This window comes from Eschscholzia californica, unplaced genomic scaffold, assembly GCF_041429995.1.
Source record: "Eschscholzia californica isolate CP2 unplaced genomic scaffold, dmEscCali1.0.p SCAF_3, whole genome shotgun sequence".
Classification (NCBI taxonomy): Eukaryota; Viridiplantae; Streptophyta; class Magnoliopsida; order Ranunculales; family Papaveraceae; genus Eschscholzia; species Eschscholzia californica.
In genome coordinates, this window is record NW_028238420.1 from 53,943,721 (window position 1) to 53,963,459 (window position 19,739).

At 37.3% G+C, this 19,739-nt stretch overlaps 2 protein-coding genes across 3 annotated transcripts; one reads left to right on the forward strand and one right to left on the reverse strand.

The window, feature by feature from the left end:
- Positions 1-1,351: 1,351 nt before the first annotated feature.
- Positions 1,352-13,082, reverse strand: EMB3144 (AAA-type ATPase family protein). 2 transcript variants are annotated; one of them, XM_086670042.1, is made up of 17 exons: positions 12,606-13,082; positions 11,447-11,702; positions 10,512-10,905; positions 10,032-10,290; positions 7,161-7,292; positions 6,633-6,707; positions 6,431-6,556; positions 6,240-6,349; positions 6,080-6,158; positions 5,839-5,976; positions 5,595-5,706; positions 3,480-3,643; positions 3,257-3,362; positions 3,021-3,097; positions 2,517-2,660; positions 2,269-2,429; positions 1,352-1,730 (listed from the first exon to the last, which is right to left on the reverse strand). In XM_086670042.1, exons 1-16 carry the CDS (start codon positions 12,906-12,908, stop codon positions 2,286-2,288), a joined length of 2,619 nt encoding a protein of 872 aa, XP_086526168.1. In that variant the 5' UTR covers positions 12,909-13,082; the 3' UTR covers positions 1,352-1,730; positions 2,269-2,285. The 2 variants fall into 2 exon arrangements, with proteins under 2 accessions (XP_086526168.1, XP_086526169.1); XM_086670043.1 differs by having other exon boundaries at positions 1,352-1,744; positions 12,606-13,022.
- A 4,166-nt stretch (positions 13,083-17,248) lies between these two features.
- LOC147551890 (bidirectional sugar transporter SWEET1-like) lies at positions 17,249-19,666 on the forward strand. Its single transcript, XM_086671083.1, has 6 exons — positions 17,249-17,677; positions 17,773-17,809; positions 18,098-18,193; positions 18,317-18,596; positions 18,723-18,842; positions 19,103-19,666. The coding sequence occupies exons 1-6, from the start codon at positions 17,644-17,646 to the stop codon at positions 19,358-19,360; spliced, it is 825 nt and encodes a 274-aa protein (XP_086527209.1). The 5' UTR covers positions 17,249-17,643; the 3' UTR covers positions 19,361-19,666.
- The last annotated feature ends 73 nt before the right edge of the window (positions 19,667-19,739 follow it).

Sequence of the window (19,739 nt, forward strand, 5' to 3'; positions counted from 1 at the left end):
TGACGGTTTTGTCTGTCGACACAAAATTTACAAAATCGTCACCCCCCAAAAGTATAAATTAATTTACACTTTTATCCAATTCTTAACTGAAGCTTTAATTTAAAGAATGATTACAAGTAGTAAAAATAGAGTTTAGTGCGTGGAAGTCTTCCAATTTGAAAATAAGGTGTAAAGATGGTGTTACAATCTAAGAAGATGTTGGTGAAGCAATTAGAACTTAAAGTTAGAGGCCGAACTAGAATTCTAAAGTCATGGTGCACTAATCTAAAATATTAAAGATAAAATTCTATTTATTACGCACATTTATGTGACCCCTAAGTTTTACCAGTTATTGATATTGTCTCGGTTTTAGATACTTCAGATCCAAGCCCACGTGTATGGAGTTTTGTGTTTGTCTTCGAGCCCACTAAAAGACCTCAACACTTACTAAGTTTGAGCATCACATATAGCCCAGAGCCCCAGACTCCAGACACTCTCGCGAACCATGGTTGGAAATTTTCAAATTAAAATAAAGGTTGTTGGCCACCATGTGAAGGGATGTTGTGGTCTATTCAAATTGTCATGGAGTGATGCATCCAGTGAGATGAGATGGTTCCCCATCCTTGCACTTTAAGTACCAACTTAACCCATCCAGGCATCCACGGATCCACCAAACCAATGAGATGCAACTAATTTTTCTCTCTTGAATTTTCTTTTATATTCAAGTGTGAAGCTGCTCGGGTATGTTGGTTTACAAATTAAGTGGCGATTCTAGAGTCAGATTTCTTTTGGCATCATCAATTAATTATATTTTAGAGTGTTCACGACCTTGGTCAAGGTGTACATAGTTTGAATCAAGGTAATTGTTAAAGACTTTATCGTATCCGAAGACATAATTCTATACCCGTGATTTATACCAGAAGGAAGCGAATAATTATCTAAAAGTATAGACACTATCAGGTTTTGAAATTTCGTGTATAACAACATCGTTTTCTGTTTTTTCATTTCAAATAGTAACGATAATGTTATGCCCGTTGTGTACTCGTGATTTATGCCCGAAGGAAACGAATAAATATCTAAAAGAATCGATACTATCGGGTTCGAAATTTCGAGTATAACAACATCGTTTTCTGTTTTTTCATTTCAAATAGTAGCAATATTTTTCCAACAGCAATGTGGGACTATCGCGGAGGACGACCATTCGTTGAAGGTGGGCGATTGTGATAGTACCACTTCCCTCTTTAATTTCAAGGGTACTATTAGAAGGAAGAATAGGGTTTTAGAGTTGATTATGTAATTTTCCTTCAATTTCCAATCTCCCATACAACCAAAATGTTTCATTATGAGAATAATAGCATGTAGAGTTTTAACATGATTAATGATAGTACCATAAATTATAACATGAACTACAAAATATGTAAGATTTGCCACACCCATAGCCAGAGAGTCAGAATTCCCAAGGAAAGACTACCTACTAATAACAGGAGGTATATCTTTCAACAAAAAAAAAATAACAGGAGGTATACATAAATATAGATGATACATAAGAGTGAGTTATGAGACTTTAAGCTACTATCTTCAAAGACTTGCTAACAGCTCATTTCAGCTCTTCAACAGAAAATAAATGTAGTCTGCTCCCTCTGACATTCTCAATAAAATGCCGGAGTTTTATCCGACTCCATGTGCTTGAATACTGAACTTCTACCCACGAGCACGAGTCGTTGTGACTGAAGAGATATTTGGAATAACGCCTGCAGAAGACGGCCTGTGAATTAGTCCAAAGTGAGTTATTCATTAGATATAAATTCTAATTCCATTTTCACGTACATACGAAAGGAAGAGGTACGTGTAGTACTTAAGAGAATTGGCTTGCAATTGCTTCCAGTTAGTGTAATACAAAAGAAGATGGAATCCCAAGGAAACAGTTGACCAACAAGTTTCAGAAACACGGGGAGAAAGCTAGCGGAAAAAATCATGAACGGAGGCTCGATTTTTGTGATTTGGGTATCATCCCATCATGCTTATAACAATTGAGTAGTAGTAGGCTAGTGGATCCACATAAGCCACTTGGTATCCAATTAGGAAGCTAATTTACAAACTCTGTCCTACATGTAAAATAGGTGTCTAATAGATAACAAGTTAGCCCGTCTCAAAATGTAGAAGTTTGTTGTTCCTTTTATCAAGATGCTAGATACTGTCTGCAACAAAAAAAAAAGATGCTAGATACTGCCAACTAATGCTGACGATCAAATGGGCAGAGTGAATTTGGTCGATGCAGTAAATATATACCTCTATATGCTGCTTTCTCATAGGAAATGATCAGCCATCAAAAGCAGTGGTCTCTTTGTATCTTCTTTAATCTCCATTGAAACTTCAGCTTTAATTTCCTCCATTCTTTTATCCCAAATGTCGTCTACTAGCTTCCAGGTTTCATCACTGATAATTTGGGTCTGTGGATGAGATGAAAACAGTAACTACATCAGTCGACTAAGTTAGCATCTTGGATGTAGTAAGGATCTGTATATATTCGTTTTTACCTCCAGAGGGCGTGGTGCACCGAAAGTTGAAAATCCCACATTTCCAGGAGCAAAGGTAACTCTCCCAGGAAGTGAAATGCCATAGATTCCCCATCTTCCCGCATAAATAAGAGCCCCATATTCGTCAACCGGATGAACAGGGGGCTGCAAAAATGAGCACTAAACTTATACGGATTCATGGAAGTGAGGAAATACTAACTTAGCTGCCATATTCACGCTTCTTCCACAAATCCAAATTTGTATTAAAATGCAAATAGAAGCTCCGACTATACAAATTGCTTAAGATAGTAGCAAGGTACAATTGCAGGAATAAAGTTATGGATGATAACAAAATCTCAGACACAACTTGGTACATTAACATTTTAAAAAGATACAAAGAACTAGCAAATCCCAATCAAAATTTTGGAATTACTCACTATCTCAGTATAGGGCAAAAATTTGTAAAGATACAGACAGACCATGAGCTGCTTCTTTGTGAGCAGGAAATGGGATAAAAAGAGGTACCTGAGGTATCCGGGGAGATTTTTTGTAGATGTCCCAAATCTCTTCAGCTTTGATCTCTCCTTTCTCAAGTAGCATATCTAACCAGCATAACAATGAATCAGCTATTCGGCTAATAAAATACACAAGTGCAAGTATCTCTGATTTTATCAAACTCCAAGACTTCAAATTCAAATTTTATTACAAGCTAACCCATTAGGTACACCAATTACAAGAGAAGCTAGTGCACCGAATAATACCTGTAATTGTCTCCACAGCTGAATAGTATTCCCTAAGCACAGAAGCACATTTTTCGACAGCGAAGCGCATGTACTCATCTCGAAGTGCTTCTAGTTTTGCTGCAAGCTGGGCAAAGAAAGAAGAAAGGAGAAATAAAGTTACTTGAACATTCTTCGTTATGACAAATTGTTCAACTCGCAAAAGAAATCTCAAGTGAATAGACATATGGTCCAATTAACCTACATTTGGTACAAGATCACTTTGATTTCTATAAAATGTTTTCCCAAATGCTGTCATCCCAGTCTGCAGAATTAAAAATTCTGCCCGTCTGGAAGCCTCGGATGTAGCGTTTGCCGAAATCCAACACAAGTTGTCAATCCCAAACATCTCCTCCTCGATGACTCGAGCTACAAATGTAAGCTATTATTAGACCACGCGAAAGAACTTCTTGACCATATACATTATTGATATTTAAGTGAAAAGACTGAAGATGGAAAAGCATAAACATTTCACAATGTAATTATGTGAAATATATCATTTGTAGATAATTTACTTGCATCTACTGTTACAGGTTGAAGTCACACAGTTAGGGTTTGAGAAATGGATTTTCCTTACATGAAAGGTCATCCTGTAGCTACCAATTGGGCGGCTATGTGGCCATTTGCCATCCAAATAAAAACTTTATATTCATAATGTATTGAATTTTTCCTAGGCGCGAGCCTAGAAGTCACAGAGAATCCTGGATTATCCGGTTGTAGAATGAACTGCAAGTATCTGGTGATCGTCGTGATGGATTAAATCTTGTCTAAATGAACAAATGGAACTGGTTGATTCTCAAAAACAGCTTGAGGATGCCAAGGGTGTATCTCCGAAAGTCTTTTGTGGAGTTAGACCAGTCCAGCCTTTTCACAATGGAATAAGTCTGTCAGTTTGGGTGTTACTTTTTTCTTTTTCCGAGACCAAAAAAAACACCATGATTTTCCTCTCTTGAAGAGAATGGAGCGTTAAATAGTTTTGGGGCATTTGGAAGGAGAGAACAAAGAATTGTAATTTTCCCTTTTTCATGGTTGTAGTCTTGTAGATATTTGCTTGCTCCTATGCTACCAAACACACATGACACATCAACAGTAAAACCCATAATTTGCATGCGAGAAGAACTCCCCAAATTTCACTAATCTATTTAACTGGACGCATTGATATTATAATTCTTGACATAAAACATCAAGCATTGATCTGTAGATGTAAAATAACTTTAGTAGGAAAACGTATGGGTAGCGCTTCTGAAGGCTAATTAAAAAACGGAAAAATTGGTCAAATGGGGACACCCCTCGTCTTCATATTCCATCCTCAGCAGATCGCAGATCAACTAAGGTTTTAGAGAGAGAAAGAGAGAGGTACAGAAGATGGTGGTGGGTGAGTGGTGGTAGTGGTGAGAGAAAGAAGAGAGGTTGAAAAAATATATATTTTTTGGTTGAAGGTCGCTGCCAATGGTAGGCCAGTCGTTGCCGACGACCAGCTCCCACAAACCGGTTTTGGCGAATGAAAAACAGAAATTATTGGGAGGGGACATACTTTTTAAATAGGGGTAAAAAAGGAGAGGATACTTTAACTGTTTACTTTAACTGTGAAAACTGACCAACGGAAATATCGTCTTCCAGGCCGAATTGGAATGTCGGACATATATTAAGGAACAAATTTTCCAATTGGTCACAAATTTGGGGCCAAATTGAAATTAACCAATTTTTTAGCATCTCCTTTTAAACACAAGCTTCCGGCCTAATTTCTTACAAAAAAACAACTACCTTAGGCTACAAAGAAGGATAAATAACATAAAAGAAGCTGTAAAACTTTACATAGACAAGCAAACTCAGGGTTATAAACTTATAATATACTCAAAGATGCTGAAAATAAAGAATATAAATTTTTCTTTAAAACGCACACCTAAGCCCTAGAGGTGGGCCACCCCTAACAGTCCTACTTGGACGTAAGCTCCTCTATGTTTGCCCTAATTCTAAAGGACATGTTACTTGCACCCAATTTTAAATGGCACTCTATTCTCAAACATGAATAGATGGCACTCTAAGCCTAACCTAATGAGTTTACTCTAAGACTTGGGCTTCCTGGCGGTGCACTAGAGCATAGGACCTTGATGGTCCTCTATCAGTACAGATTGTGAAATCCCAAGAAAAAGAGGCAAATGAGTTAACAGTACAGTTGGTATTCTATCAGAATCAAAGACGCTTAGATAATTAGCAAAAATTAAACTGAACAAGAGCATAGCAAGTTATCAACAGCAAGCAAGTTATCAACAGCAACACAGACATTTGGCTACTACAGAAGCATTTTACTCAAACTTACGTGCACATGAACGCACTATGGAGTCCACGAAGTCTGACTTCTTTGAGAAGATTTTTCCAGGGGTCTCCACATAACGCATATTTGGCTGGCTACGGATGAAATTAATATTCGTCTGCAACGATACAGTTACAACTGAGATTGGTAAATAAACCTGACTTACCAAAAGGTCTTGAAACTCGTGAAATAAAGTGAGAATTTTGGTTGAAAAGTAGATGATATTTTGAAATAGATCAGATATATCAACCTCTGTGAAAGGTCGATGAATATTTGGATAGTAGCATGCTAGAACAGCTACAGCTGCTTCCCGGTATGCCAACCTCAACTTTAACTCTTCTGGAATTTCTGTGCTATCTTCTTGACCTGTTTCAAATGTACCCTTTTGCTGCAAAAACATAACATTCACGAAGGAAAAAGGTATTAACGTAGAACAAGAATGTAGTTAAAGATAAACTATATTGCATAAATATAGCAAAGAAATCAAGTACCCTCTTCAAGGCTTCTAGCAATTCATCCCGTCCAATATAATCTAAATCTTTTCTGGCAGTCAAGATACCAGCTTCGTTCCTGTCATGCAGTTCTTAAATGTTCAAAAAAGTACACTTAGTGTGGAATTAGAAAAATAACATAATCTAGAATAATACTTACAGTACATTTTGCAACTCTGCTCCAGTGAAATCTGTTGAACGCTCTGCAACTTCCTGAAGGAGAGTATTTTTTTCATCCTCTGATCGGAAGAATTTATTTTTCGCATGCACCTGTAATACATCAACTGTCCAATCAGCTCCGGTTTGTCAAAATAAACATTTCACAAATGACCAAAATCTTTGAAGACTTACCTGTAATATGGCTAATCGCCCATCTTTTGAAGGCAAACCAACCCTTATAATTTTGTCAAAACGACCTTTCCTCAAAAGAGCAGGATCAAGTATATCCAATCTATTGGTTGCACCTATAACTAACACCTGACAAGCTTAAGTTTAGCCAGAAACCTCCCACATTTTCTTCATTTAAATTGGAGGAGAGATCCAAAAGTCATACCTGTGACGTTGAGACTTTAAATCCGTCCATCTCAGTTAATATCTGAAGCAAGCCTTGTTCCCTCTCTGCACCTCCCTATCAGAATCATTATAGAGACAATAAGAATATAAATAAATGTAAAAGAGAAACAAGGGAAATACCATAAAGCAAAAAAAAAGTTACATTTTTTTGGAGGGTTCATATATATAAGCTGAGTAAGCTAACTTCGGTTGAGTGGTGACATGTATATCTCTCCACTAGAGATACCAAGGCTCAAAACTTACAATCTCAAAAAGAAAAATAACAATTCATAAGCTGCAGGATGGACCATCTTATGACGATATTATACTAGCCTAACTGAAGATGGCTTAAAATGAAAATTTTAGCTTGACAATTTACGTGCAAGATAAGTTCGAACTACAATTTCAAAATGTCATTTGTCTCAACAAACATGAAACTATGCTTGCTTACAGGGGTTGCTCTGCCTAAAATTTAGACATTTCATCTCATTACCAGTGAGATAGAAGCGAAACACCTAAATCATCTTACCCCTCCAAGATCAGGCCCACCACGCTTGCTACCAATTGCATCTATCTCATCGATAAAAATAATTGATGGTGCAAAGGATCTAGCGCTAGCAAACAGATCCTTGACACGAGCAGCTGCAACACCTACAAACATCTGCGAAGCTAAGCTTTAGGCATGGATTAAACCTTAACATCTTTACAATTAGGAAATCAAGTATATCTCTACAACTAAGTGACTAACTCCCATAATATGACTTACACAGTTACAAATAAAATAAAACTACAAAAGAATTTAAGAAAAGAAGAAAAACTAATGAAATCAACTTCTTAGCTCGACTAATATGAAAAAAGTAAGAACATTTTCCTAGCCCCAAAGTTAACAATACTGGTTCTCCTGGCACAAGATCTCCCTAAAGAAACGACGCGGTACAGAGAACCCAATTGCTGGACTGTGAAAGGAATATAGGTACACCGTACACGATTATTAGCCAACAGTATACACCCTATAAGCTAAAAGTGTGAGAAACTGAGACAACATAATTAGATAAACAGCTGCAGTATCACACCATGAACAGGTCTGTACTCCGCATTGAAATTCCAGAACACCAATATTCCAACAGCCTTGCTATTCAATTCCAATTCACTATCAAAGGAAGGTTAAGAAAAGAATACCACGAATAACAGAGAAGTTTAAGAGGTTATAAAAAAGTAGATTGACAGTGTCAATAAAACGGTAAGACAAAGACATGCCTACTGATGGATATATGCCAATATGATCATCTGGTAAGAACAAGCTAAACAATCTGCTCTAAACTGCAAGACCTTCTGGGGCTTTTTCAATCTCCCTGAATTGAATGGGCGTTCTTGACGAACCATTTGCAGATATATGGAAAAAGTCTCAAGTTGAACAAGCTCACTTGGAATATTAATGGTGGCCGCCTATGTGCGATAATTTGGATGTGCAGATTCCTCCTCAGACGAAGAAACATAGAGCAAGAAGCTAATGTTGCTCTAACATACCGTGACTATCCTCCCTTGCCTCAGTGGCAGAGAGACTCAGAACAATGGGATTTTTTTATTACATCTCCTGAGGGACAAGATGCAACTTGTAAATGCATCTGCATTTCATCCGAATCAGCTATGCAAGGTTTGGGGACGTTTAGCAATACCGGAGCCCATTCAATGTTTTCTGCTAGCATCAGAATCCATGACTAACCCTTACAAATTGAGAATGTTAAGATAAATACTTACAAGTTAGAACTTAGAACTACTTTTTTTTTCAGTTTTCTTGGGTGAAGTCATGCAACCCACTGTTTCTAAGGTTGCGTTTGGTATCACTCATTTCCATGGATCAACATTACCTAGTATTCTGATCGCTTCGGTACGGGTATGGATGCACCGTACCCTGCCATGTGAGTATCGGGTACATTAGGAACATACCTATTCAGTATGCTATTTTCTGTTGCCGTACGTTTTGGACTATTTTGTAAACCAAAACATACTCTTTATGATGGATATATAATAGATATACCATCATTCAGACATTCTATCTCCATAAAACTTGAAATCATAACTAGCTAAATAAGAAATCGTGTAGTTAACTACTCTTCTACAGTAGTCCGCTTATAAATTTTTACAAAGAAATTAGGTTAATTAAAACAGAGAATTTCTGTACGCTAAATTTGGAGTAATGAAACGCGAACCCACCCAAAAAGGGCACTGGAAATTGGGTACATGGTACACTAGCGGATAGTGTATCTAGTAAAATTGATTGGGATACTTAAACCCTGTTTTTTATCTACCATGCCTCCCACTACTTATATATCAGTTTCCTCTTCACCTTCAACTTCATTGTCATTTAAGGAGAAAAAAAACGTTCATTTTCACCTTATCAAGTATTTTCTTCCTCTCGCCTTCTTCACTTTTCCATATTAGTGAGAACTTATCTCTCACCTCTCTCTATTTTTATCCCATGATCTCTCTACCTCATTAATATGTTTCACAACATAGTTAAAAGACATAGTTAAAAGAGCAATAACTCTCCTAAAAGATGATATTAGAGACAAGTAATTACTTTATAGAATATATTGAATTTGTCTTTTAGCCCACTCTATATATATATTGAAATTTTGTAATAAAATAATTTGTTTTTTCACTTATGAAAATTAAATTGTTATCATTTCCATGGATATTAGTTGTCAACCAAACAACAAAATTATATAGTTCTAAGGAATAACATATGACAAACAAACAAGTGAACTTTTAATTCCATGTAATATGTTTCATGAAAGAGTTCCATGGAAATAAACTTCATTCAGTAGAATTATTTCTCTGTTATCAAACAGACCCTAGAGTCCAACCTTTGTATTACTATGAATAGTCCTTGGATCAAAATGGCCAAAGCCGGACAGATATTACTCCCATGATATAATTGTAAATTCAGTGATGGAGTGATGGGTCAAACACATAATTATACTCGCCACCACCTTATCCAGTACTTACAAAAAGATCACATGATTCACATTACTGTGGGAACAATAGACCAGCTTAGCGTCAATTGCAGGAACATCTTAGAAATTTCTAATGAGGTTGTTAATCGTGAAAAAACAAGAGCAGGTCTACTTAGCTAGACGGGTGGGTGAGCTGGCACACTCACTTAAAGAAGGATCTTCCAAGCGAGCATTTTCTGGAATTTGAAGGATCAAACTAGAACAGGTAATTGAAATATAGCCACCACAGTTACTAGAGAAATATCTTCCAGTTGAAAACCAAGTTAAAAAATCAAAAACACCGAATATTTGGTTGACTATCTAGGAGGCGATCTCTTTTAGCGTTTCCCCTCTTCTCTAGTCATTTGGTCATGAATTTCCATTAAAAATAGTTCAGGCCTCACCTCTACAAAATCTGTTCCAGTTGCTGCGAAAAAAGGAACACCTGCTTCTCCGGCTATGGCCTTTGCTAGAAGTGTTTTACCAGTACCAGGAGGCCCATGAAGAAGCACACCTTTTGGGCAATATATGCCTTTATTTTGGAATTCCTCATCATTCTTTAGTATTCTAACTATTTCTTGTAGTTCCCTCTTAATATATTCCTGCCCAGCAAAATCATCAAATGTGACACCTGTAGTTTCTTCTGCTGATATGAATTTCGCCCTGGCAAAAATTAAATGAGAAAGATTTTCAATCCAATTTCCCATTTAATTCTCTGCACTCTATGAGAATGATTCCTCCATTGTGTAACTTGTGTTTTCAAGAATTATTTCACTACCAATGTAACATAATAAATTTGCAACACCTTAGACACTAGATGTAAGAGAAAAACAAATCAAATGCTAATATATTATGCATTTAGCCCATAGATTGCTCTCACTCACCGACTCTTGCCAAGAGATCCAAGTGTGCCTACAGATCGAAGTGCACGTCGCCTGAGAGGCTTAGCTGTCTGTTTCTTGGGGGTGCCCAAATCACAAGGTATTAGCTTTGCATAAATGGGTCTCATTACACTGTCAATTGAGACATATAAAGCAATAGAAAGTGCAAGCCGCATAGACCATATAACAGCAGTTGCAACAGTGGAATAGACTTCTGCATGTACAGGGTCCACATTGAGAACATCAACATTTACTAGTTGCTGGTGCAACTTCTGCCAAACATCATTCCAACAATCAATTGGCATACGATCAACCACATGGCGCCTGAAAATAATATTCCCTTGGGAATTCCTCGCGGACTCCTCCATTTTTTCATCTTTGTAGTATGGAAGAATAACTGCGGAGGAGAGTGGGTAACGAATGAGGTTTACTGCCAAAAACTAGTCCAAGGGAGGAAGAAATTGACTGCATGATACTTTTCAAACATATTTGTCTACTTCCAAACATAACAATCACTTCATTAAGTTTTTTATACATGTCTGGTTGAGAAGCCTAATACAGATATCTATACCAGAAATCCAAAGACAGCTTATATTGTCAGCAAGAAAATTAACACTCAGGTGACAGGATAACAGTTTCTACAAGGAGCAATTTACGTATAAATGAAAGATCTTCATAGGTCTGGTCTCATCTAAAGAGCATAAATGTAAACAGGTGAAAATTTTAAATCGAAAATTTAACAGGTATTCCAATCAAAAGTCGGACTTAAACAACCGTACCATCCCCTTCTCGCTGTTCATTTTGATAATTAATTTCCTCAGGAACCCAACCCATACGTCATTGACATTCTAGTCGTGATTGTCTGACTGATTTCATCATTTTTCATAAAAGTAATATACTGTAAACGCACAACAATTATAAACCATCAGAATACTTACCTGATATTGTCTGACCAAAATTTGAATATTCCATGAACTGGACATTGTTCGAGTTAAGAAGTCTAAGAAATTCACTGTAGTCGATCCTGTGTGAATTTTCAGGATCCCACTCTGTTCCCTTCAACTTCCCTCTCTTAGTCAACAATGACCTGCTCCAACAAGAAGCCATTACAAGCTGTCTCTCTAACTGCATATCCGCCTTGTTCTGAAATTTCTCCAATTTATTTATTCGCTCCTTCTCTGCCATTTTAAGCTTCTGAAACCCAATATGAAGTAAGTTGAGAATAATGGTGAATGCATTTCATATATCCATGGCGCCACTCATCAGAAAATTAAAAAAGTAATGATTGAAAACAGTAAGAGAGGAATCTGGGCATTCTAAGTCACCAAGTTAGCTTCTCCTGCAAAGCAATGCAGTAGTTATCATTGAGATTTGCATGCGGAGGGCACCAAATTCCCAAGCTTTCACACCTTAATGATTCATATACATGATTAAGAAGTGGAATGGATGGCTTACGGAAGAATTGGAGCTAGTAAGCAATGAAAGTTACTATCGGCTACACATGGTATCAAGTAAGGAGAGTCCCGACCGAGTACAATGCTCTTGAAGAAGATCACATATAGATTAGCTTGTATTATTTTACCTCAAGTTTGTGGCCCTCCAACTCAAAACCAATTGGCGATGAGTGGAGAGGACCTAGACATTATTATTGGTTGCTAGATCGCCCTTTTGTCATGTGGGACTATTACTCATACACCCCCTCACGTGTGGCTTTCTTTGAGCCTAACACATTTTTTTTTTTTCTTTCGGGCATCATGGAGCACGTGTGGCTTTTAAGTCTATCACGTGTAGGCCTAGCTTTGATACCATGTCAAGTTTGTGGTGATCCAACTCAAAACCAATTAGCAATGAGTGGAGAAGACCTAGACATTATATTCTTGGTTGCTAGATCGTCATTCTCTCATGTGAGACTATTCTCACATTTTGTAGTTATCTCGACTATTCTTTGTATCTATCTTGTATTCTTTTATAAATATGTAACTCAAATTATGTCAACAATTCAATATAGATGACTACAAGAGAAGTTAATCTTAAACTCAAATTAAAAAAACAAAACAAAAAAAACTCAGAAATGAGAAATTTTTGAAGTTTTCAGACCTCAAAGAGCTTATTAGAAGATTCAATATCTTCCTCTTCATCTTTTGCCTGCTCTGAATTTTCAGAGACTATAGCAGAGCTGGAACTCGAACTTGAAACAATTCTACTAGAAGAAGGTCGTCCCGTGATGAGATGGTGATTCTTTGGCTTAGGAAGTTGAAAATGTAATAGTTGTTGATTATGGTTCTTAAACCCTAAGGTTCTGAAAGTATAGGAACATTTTATGGGTGAATCAAGTGTAGGAGGTGAGAATGGATTTGGAAATTGGGAAAATGAAGTAGGTTTTAGAGTTTGAGGAATCATCTCTTCTCTTAGTTTCTTCCCCCCTATTTCACCAGCCTACAAACAACAAAGAGAGACTGAACTATTGCCGACTTTATCTTGTTCGGTCTTTTTGTTCGTAAATTTGATCATTTTTTTAGAGGAAATGGGTTTCAGGGATGTTTTAGGGGCACGTATGGACTTTACCATGCCTCCACAGAGGGAAATTTTATACACACTCGCTCACTGTTTCTACTTTCTACCTGCCGCCCACATTCACGTTTCATTTGACTTGGTCAAATTAATATGACCAAGTCAAATTTCATTCACACCCAACACTTGATCAATAAGAGCAAAGTTATGAGAAGTCAAAATTCTCCATCATTCCCAAAATCAAATGTTTTATATAATTAACCACAATCTACAGGACTACTTCAGGTTTTCTTGTCAGTAGAAAATCCTAAAATCACACCATAAAGAGTGTCCATCCAATTGAAATATATGATTAAGGCGTATGAGACATAAGCCGTGGATTAGATACAACCAAGAGATGCCCAAGCCCACAATGAGTCGAGCCCAGATAGCTATCTGGGGCAAAGGAATTGGTGAGTGCGTGGGTCAGGCCAACTGCCCGAGAGTCCCAAAGAATGAGACTTCCCCTGGCACGGCACATAAAAGGGGATTTCCATAAATGGCAAATACTTCGTCATCTAGAAATCGTTACTAGAATAAGATTATGATAAGTCTTATATAATTTGTAGATGAGCTTTTATTGTGGTTCTTTTAGGATCATTGATTCGATTATGATTTCTGAGTTTAAATAGTATTCTCTAAAAAAAAGACTTGAATAAATCAGAAAATGTGTGAAATTTTTATGATCTGTCTGTGACTCCTCAAGCTTTGGCAGTTATCAATATTGTATCTGCTTTACACAATTCAGGCCTAAATCCAACTGTACGGGGGTGTTTTTGGCGAAGCCTCCATGACCCCACCCAAAAGACCTCGAAACTTACTAAGCTTGAGCGTTCACCTATGACTCAGGCTCCGGACACTCTCGTGAGCGACTTGGGACTATCACAACCCTCCACCCTCAACAAAGAGTTGTCCCCGACTCTTCTACCACTTGTGATGCCACACACCTTAGCAGTTATCGATATCATCCCTGCTTTAGGCACCTCAGGCTCAAGGCTACGGGTACAGGGTTTTGTTCTTGGTGAATGCTCCACAAGCCCGTCCAAAAGGCCTCGAGACTTACTAAGTTTGAGTGTTTACCTATAACCCAACCTCCAGACGCTCTCGTGAGCAATGTGGAACTATCACACTATCTCTCTTAGCTACACTAGCAGAAGATACAAAAGAAGCAAAAATTCCCAACAAACTATCTAGTCAGTCAAAACAAATTCTAAATTTCCACCGCTAAAGAAGGAAGAAGAAGGGTCTTAGATTCGGTTCTAGCTAAACCACAAAGCATAGATCAAGTCGACTTCTCAGGTTTCTCGAGCAGAGAAATCACAATTTGGCTTTTTGGATCTTTGGAAAGAGGCAATCAATTTTGTCGGAGGAATATATTGCCAACCCAATGTGTATCCGTTTCTATTCATAAGTAAATATTTTACCAAACGTACCTTTTTACATTATGTTTCTATTCGTAATAGCGAAAGAATGAAATCAAATAAATTATTTCTTCAGTAAATTCTGTTTACTGAAGAAATACAAACGTACCAACGTGACATAATCTTGTACGGCGAGTGGCAACCTTATAAACTAAACCTAAAATTATATCATACATATGCCGATCGAACCTAGTAAAAAATCTCGGTTGGACAGACCATAATTAGTAAAATTGAAAAGCAATGTATTGTACATCTAAATTTTTTGTCCACAGATGTATCACCACACCTTTTTATCAACCTTGAACATTTGTGCACCAAGAGAGAGGTGATCGATCACCACTTGTATAGAGTGATGACTTCTCGGTAGTAGAATGGGAAATGAACTCAGATGCTTACATAATTGATGTATTAGTTGCATCATCATCTTTCAGATTCTGTTGAACAATGTGCCAAATAAACTAAACTCCAAACAACAACCACCACCACTTCACTGAGAATTCAAATATGCTACGGCTGTCTATTTATATGACGATATTATGGGATTTAATGGGACACCACAGATCTCCACCGTTTTCAGTCTCATACGTCACAAAATCACAGATTCTAAATTTGAACTAGTCAATCAACCTATTATTGAACAAAAGACTAATATATCTGAAGGAAGCCAAACCCACTTGAGCCTATAGCCACCTTCTGCACCAATATGTATTTGAAGAAAAGCGAAAATCAAAAAGTTATGAGGTCCGTTTTTAGTAGAAGTAGTTATTTTCTCATTTATTTTTGCATATTATATTATAGATATAAAAGAAAATCGGTCAAAATTCTGCATAAATTTTTAATTTCATGCAAAATGATCACTCAATTTTTTTTAGCAATCAGTTCACTTCCTTATGTACTTTTGCAATTTGCAACTGGTTTGTACGAAATTTGCAACTATTTTGCAAAAGATTTGCAACTAGTTTGCAAGAAGTTTGCAAAAAGGTGTCACTAGTTTGTAACTGGATGTATCGCAACTGTTTGAGAAAGAATTGCAACTGCTTGGAAAAGAGTTTCAAAATATGTTAGATTTTAAACCACACAAAATGCAAATATTTGGGTTTCTAGCCAAATAAAAATAAATGTTGAATTTTTAACAAACAAAATATAACTTGTGTTTTTAATTTAAAAAAAAGTGTTATTTTCCAAATGGCTCACAACTTTGTGACCAGCTTCCTTTCTGGCCCCCTACTTTAGTAATAATTTTCGTATGACCCCCTTTTTCCTCTCTCCTCCATCTCATTTTCTGCCACATCCTTTTAGCACGCCACATCATCGGCTTCACCGGCAGGGGTCGCCGTCCGGCGACCTTCAAAATTTTTATTTTTTTCTCTCTCTTCTCTCTCTCTAAATTTTTTTATTTTTTTTATCTCTCCTCTCTCTCTCTCTCTAAACTCCGGCGAAGAGGGTTTCCCTTCCGGCTCCCTTCGTCGGAGGCCTGTTCATCACGAACAGACCCTGATCGTGATGAACAGATCATGGTCTGTTCGTGGTGAACAAGCCTCCAACGAAGGGAAACCCCCTTCGCCGGAGTTTAGAGAGAGAGATGAGAGAATTTTTTTTAATAAAAAAAATTTTAGAGAGGAGAGAAGAGAGGGAAAAAAAAATTTGAAGGTCGTCGGCCGGAAATTTGGTCGGCCAACGACCCCTGCCGGTGAAGACGATGATGTGGCGTGTTGAAATAATGTGGCAGAGAGAGAAAATGAGATGGAGGAGAGAGAGTAACGGAATGTTAAAGATAACGGAAAAATGGGGCCATACGGGAATTATTGCTAAAGTAGAGGGCCACGCAGGAAGCTGGTCACAAAGTTGAGGACCATTTGGGAAATAACCGTCAAAAATTTAAAATTGTGCCTTCAACCCAAATTCGCGTAGACATAATTAAAGAAGTAGCTTTTCGCTTGTTCTCATTTTGACAAGAAAACTTCATTTTATTGACAAGAAAACTTCATTTTATTGACAAGAAAACTTCATTTTATTACGGTATGAATAAACTCCAAACGTCGTAAATGATTTTAATATAATTATAAAATTCAATTAGATCATGAATGTTGACTTGTTGAGGGAACACAATAGTGTTGCAACAAACATACTTGCACCTTTAAAAGTAATGGAAAGACTCTAAAAAGCTATAACAAGACATTTAGAAGTCATATTGACCATAAAACAATTCTCTTCCGAAGTTTAGAATTTAAGAATGAACAATACCATGCAAGATAAATTCCGATAACTTTTAAGTTCAAAATAATGTTCTTATTCTACTCAAAAGCTGTACCAATTTCATGTAGACAAAAATGATGAGGTTTCTATCCAGGTTCTTTAGGTTGTTAACACTAGAGTTAAGTTGAGGGTCACCATATAAGTAACCTTCACAATTTTCAGATTTAGATAAATCAAACTTCCTTCAACAAAAAAAAAAAGATAAATCAAACTTATTAGACAATCCACCTAACCAAATATCTGAAAAATTATGCAAATTGCATGTATATTTTATAATTGTTCTCCTTTTGGTTTTCATATGGGACGGTGTTTTTCTATTTTGGGAAAATACACGAGTAAATGAGTTAAACAGATAATCACACCATAATCATATACTATTATACACCAATTTGTTTGGATAGGTTATAAGGATGAAATACGCTCGTAACTGTCATGAATTGTCCTAAAGACACCCCTACTATCCTACACCTTTAAAGACCACTACTACATATACCTTAGTGGTACAAAATCAATAAATGATGAATTTCTATTTAGACAAGGAGAAAGCGTGAGTGGCTGCATTGCCGCTTGAGCAAGACGGCAAGACCCCATGTGCCATGGGATGTTACTACATAAACCCCTCCCTGGTTAGGTGGTTAGTTTCTCATTGTATTCAATCTAGTAAACCAAAAGAAAACAAATAATTTCATCCCTCTCTCTTTCTCTAACCCCTCTCTTGCTCTCTCTCTAGATGATTTCTATATAAACCCTTCCCTGGGTAGGTAGTTAGTTCTCATTGTGTTTCAAAATTCAATTTAGTAAACCAAACGAAACAAGTAATTTCTGCCCTCTCTCTCTCTCTCTCTCTCTCTCTCTCTCTCTCTAATTTCTTGAAGTTCTTGTTCTTCAATTCAACAAGTTCAAGAACAATGGGTCTCCTGCATTTCTTATTCGGAATCTTTGGTTGGTTTCTCTCTCTAATTTCTCCACTCAATTCATGTTCTGTTTCTCTCTTACTTCATTGATTTGATCATTTTTCTCTCACTTAATTGAAACAGGAAATGCCACCGCTTTGTTTCTCTTCTTGGCTCCTACGTAAGTACACCTCTCTCTCTCTCTCTCTCTCTCTCTCTCTCTCTCTCTCTCTCTCTCTCTCTCTCTCTCTCTCTCTCTCTCTCTCTCTCTCTCTCTCTCTCTCTCTCTCTCTCTCTCTCTCTCTCTCTATACTGCTAAATCCCATTTTGATTTATCCATTTCTTGATGAGAAAACAAAAGAAAACAGGGTAGCCATGAAGTTCTTGATCTTCAAAGAAACCAAAAAGAAAATACTCTGTTTTTTGTTTTCTTAAGTAATTTTGGTTTTCATATTTGTGGGTAAATCAGAATCACATTTAGAAGAATCATAAAGACAAAATCAACAGAAGAATTCTCTGGTGTTCCTTACATCATGACTCTCCTCAATTGTCTTCTCTCTGCATGGTATATCTCTTTCTAACCTACCCTCTCTTTCTCTCTCTCTAGAAATCTCCCTCTTAATTTCTCTCTCTCGTCTCCACCAACAACATACAAGTAGAATTGACTCTGTTTTTCTCTTTGATATAGGTATGGTCTTCCATTTGTGTCTCCTCATAATATTCTAGTTAGTACAATCAATGGTGCAGGTGCAGCAATAGAGACTATATATGTGGTGATTTTTGTGATATTTGCACCCAAGAAAGTGAAATCAAAGATGTTGACTCTGCTTGCTCTGGTGGTTGCTGTGTTTACAACAGTAGCCCTAGTTTCAGTATTTGCACTTCATGGTCATAATAGAAAGCTCTTCTGTGGGCTTGCTGCTACCATCTTTTCTATTTGCATGTATGCCTCCCCATTAGCTGTTATGGTAAGTAAGACCAGCTCGAGCACCTTTTATATGCCTACGTTTTTGAAGTATTACTAGTCGTTTTGAGTAGACGATGACGAAATTTTGAGGTATGATGTTTATTATACATTTTAATGAATTGTGCAGAGACTGGTAATCCGGACAAAGAGTGTAGAATACATGCCATTCTTCTTGTCGTTGTTCGTATTCCTTTGTGGTACATCTTGGTTCGTTTATGGTCTTCTTGGTCGTGATCCCTTCATCTCTGTAAGTATATATGTTTACTGTTAGCTCATTTTCTTATTAGTTATGATGTTTTGATCGGTATGGCGGGCTTGCCTGCTAAACTTTATACCCGTAATGTACTCTGAAACAGAAATGTTGTTTGGCCTGAAATTGGGGGCCAACCACAGGCCGAAAGCTAATTTGGTCGGCTCCCGTTGGTCGGGCTATAATTTCGAATTGTGAAAATGTTATGGGGGTGTATCTAGTAATTAGTCAGTGACCATACATGAATGAGCATGCAGGTACCAAATGGGTTTGGGTGTGCATTAGGGGCATTGCAGTTGATATTGTATGTTATCTACCGCGACGGAAACAGCAGCAACAACAAAGGAACTTGTAATGGTGGTGCTGGGGTTGGAGGTGGCAGTGGTGGTGGTGGTGGCGGCAATGTGGCAAAGGGTGTTGATGATTTATCTTTATCAATTGAGATTGTTTCTGAGAAACCACTCAATAACCACAACAATACTACAAGTGTGCCACTGGAGAAAGGTCACCAATAGGATGTCGTCTAAGCGAGTGGACGCCCACCAGCTTCAGGACTCTCTCTGTGTGTGGTCTGGCATCCCTGACTGCTCTTTGTTGGGGACCAAGAAACCACCACTTTCTCCATCCCTCTGATTTTATCTCCTTATCATGGGTTATACCATTCCTTTGCCAGCTTTTTTCTTTCATCACATGAGTTGAAGTGTTACAATCTTATTGTTTTTTATTTTTCCTAATGGATATAACCATTGTGCTAGCTTATCCGTCAAACACACTCCGTGTTTGACCGTCTAAGAGAAATGGATTGAACTTGATTGGAAAAATTTGAACATCAGTTAACTACAATAGGAGGGTTTCAGAATGCCTTTTTGTTTTCGAGGTTGTTTAAGCGGCTGC

Excerpts from the sequence above, each read along its gene's own strand:
- EMB3144 (XM_086670042.1), bottom strand. The coding sequence starts at position 12,908 with ATGATTCCTCAAACTCTAAAACCTACTTCATTTTCCCAATTTCCAAAT. Across the intron at positions 6,350-6,430 it reads GGCGATTAGCCATATTACAG|GTGCATGCGAAAAATAAATT; the intron begins GTAAGTCTTCAA and ends GATGTATTACAG. Across the intron at positions 2,661-3,020 it reads AATCTCCCCGGATACCTCAG|CCCCCTGTTCATCCGGTTGA; the intron begins GTACCTCTTTTT and ends TCATTTTTGCAG.
- LOC147551890 (XM_086671083.1), top strand. The coding sequence starts at position 17,644 with ATGGGTCTCCTGCATTTCTTATTCGGAATCTTTG. Across the intron at positions 17,810-18,097 it reads TTTCTCTTCTTGGCTCCTAC|AATCACATTTAGAAGAATCA; the intron begins GTAAGTACACCT and ends TGGGTAAATCAG. Across the intron at positions 18,194-18,316 it reads AATTGTCTTCTCTCTGCATG|GTATGGTCTTCCATTTGTGT; the intron begins GTATATCTCTTT and ends TCTTTGATATAG.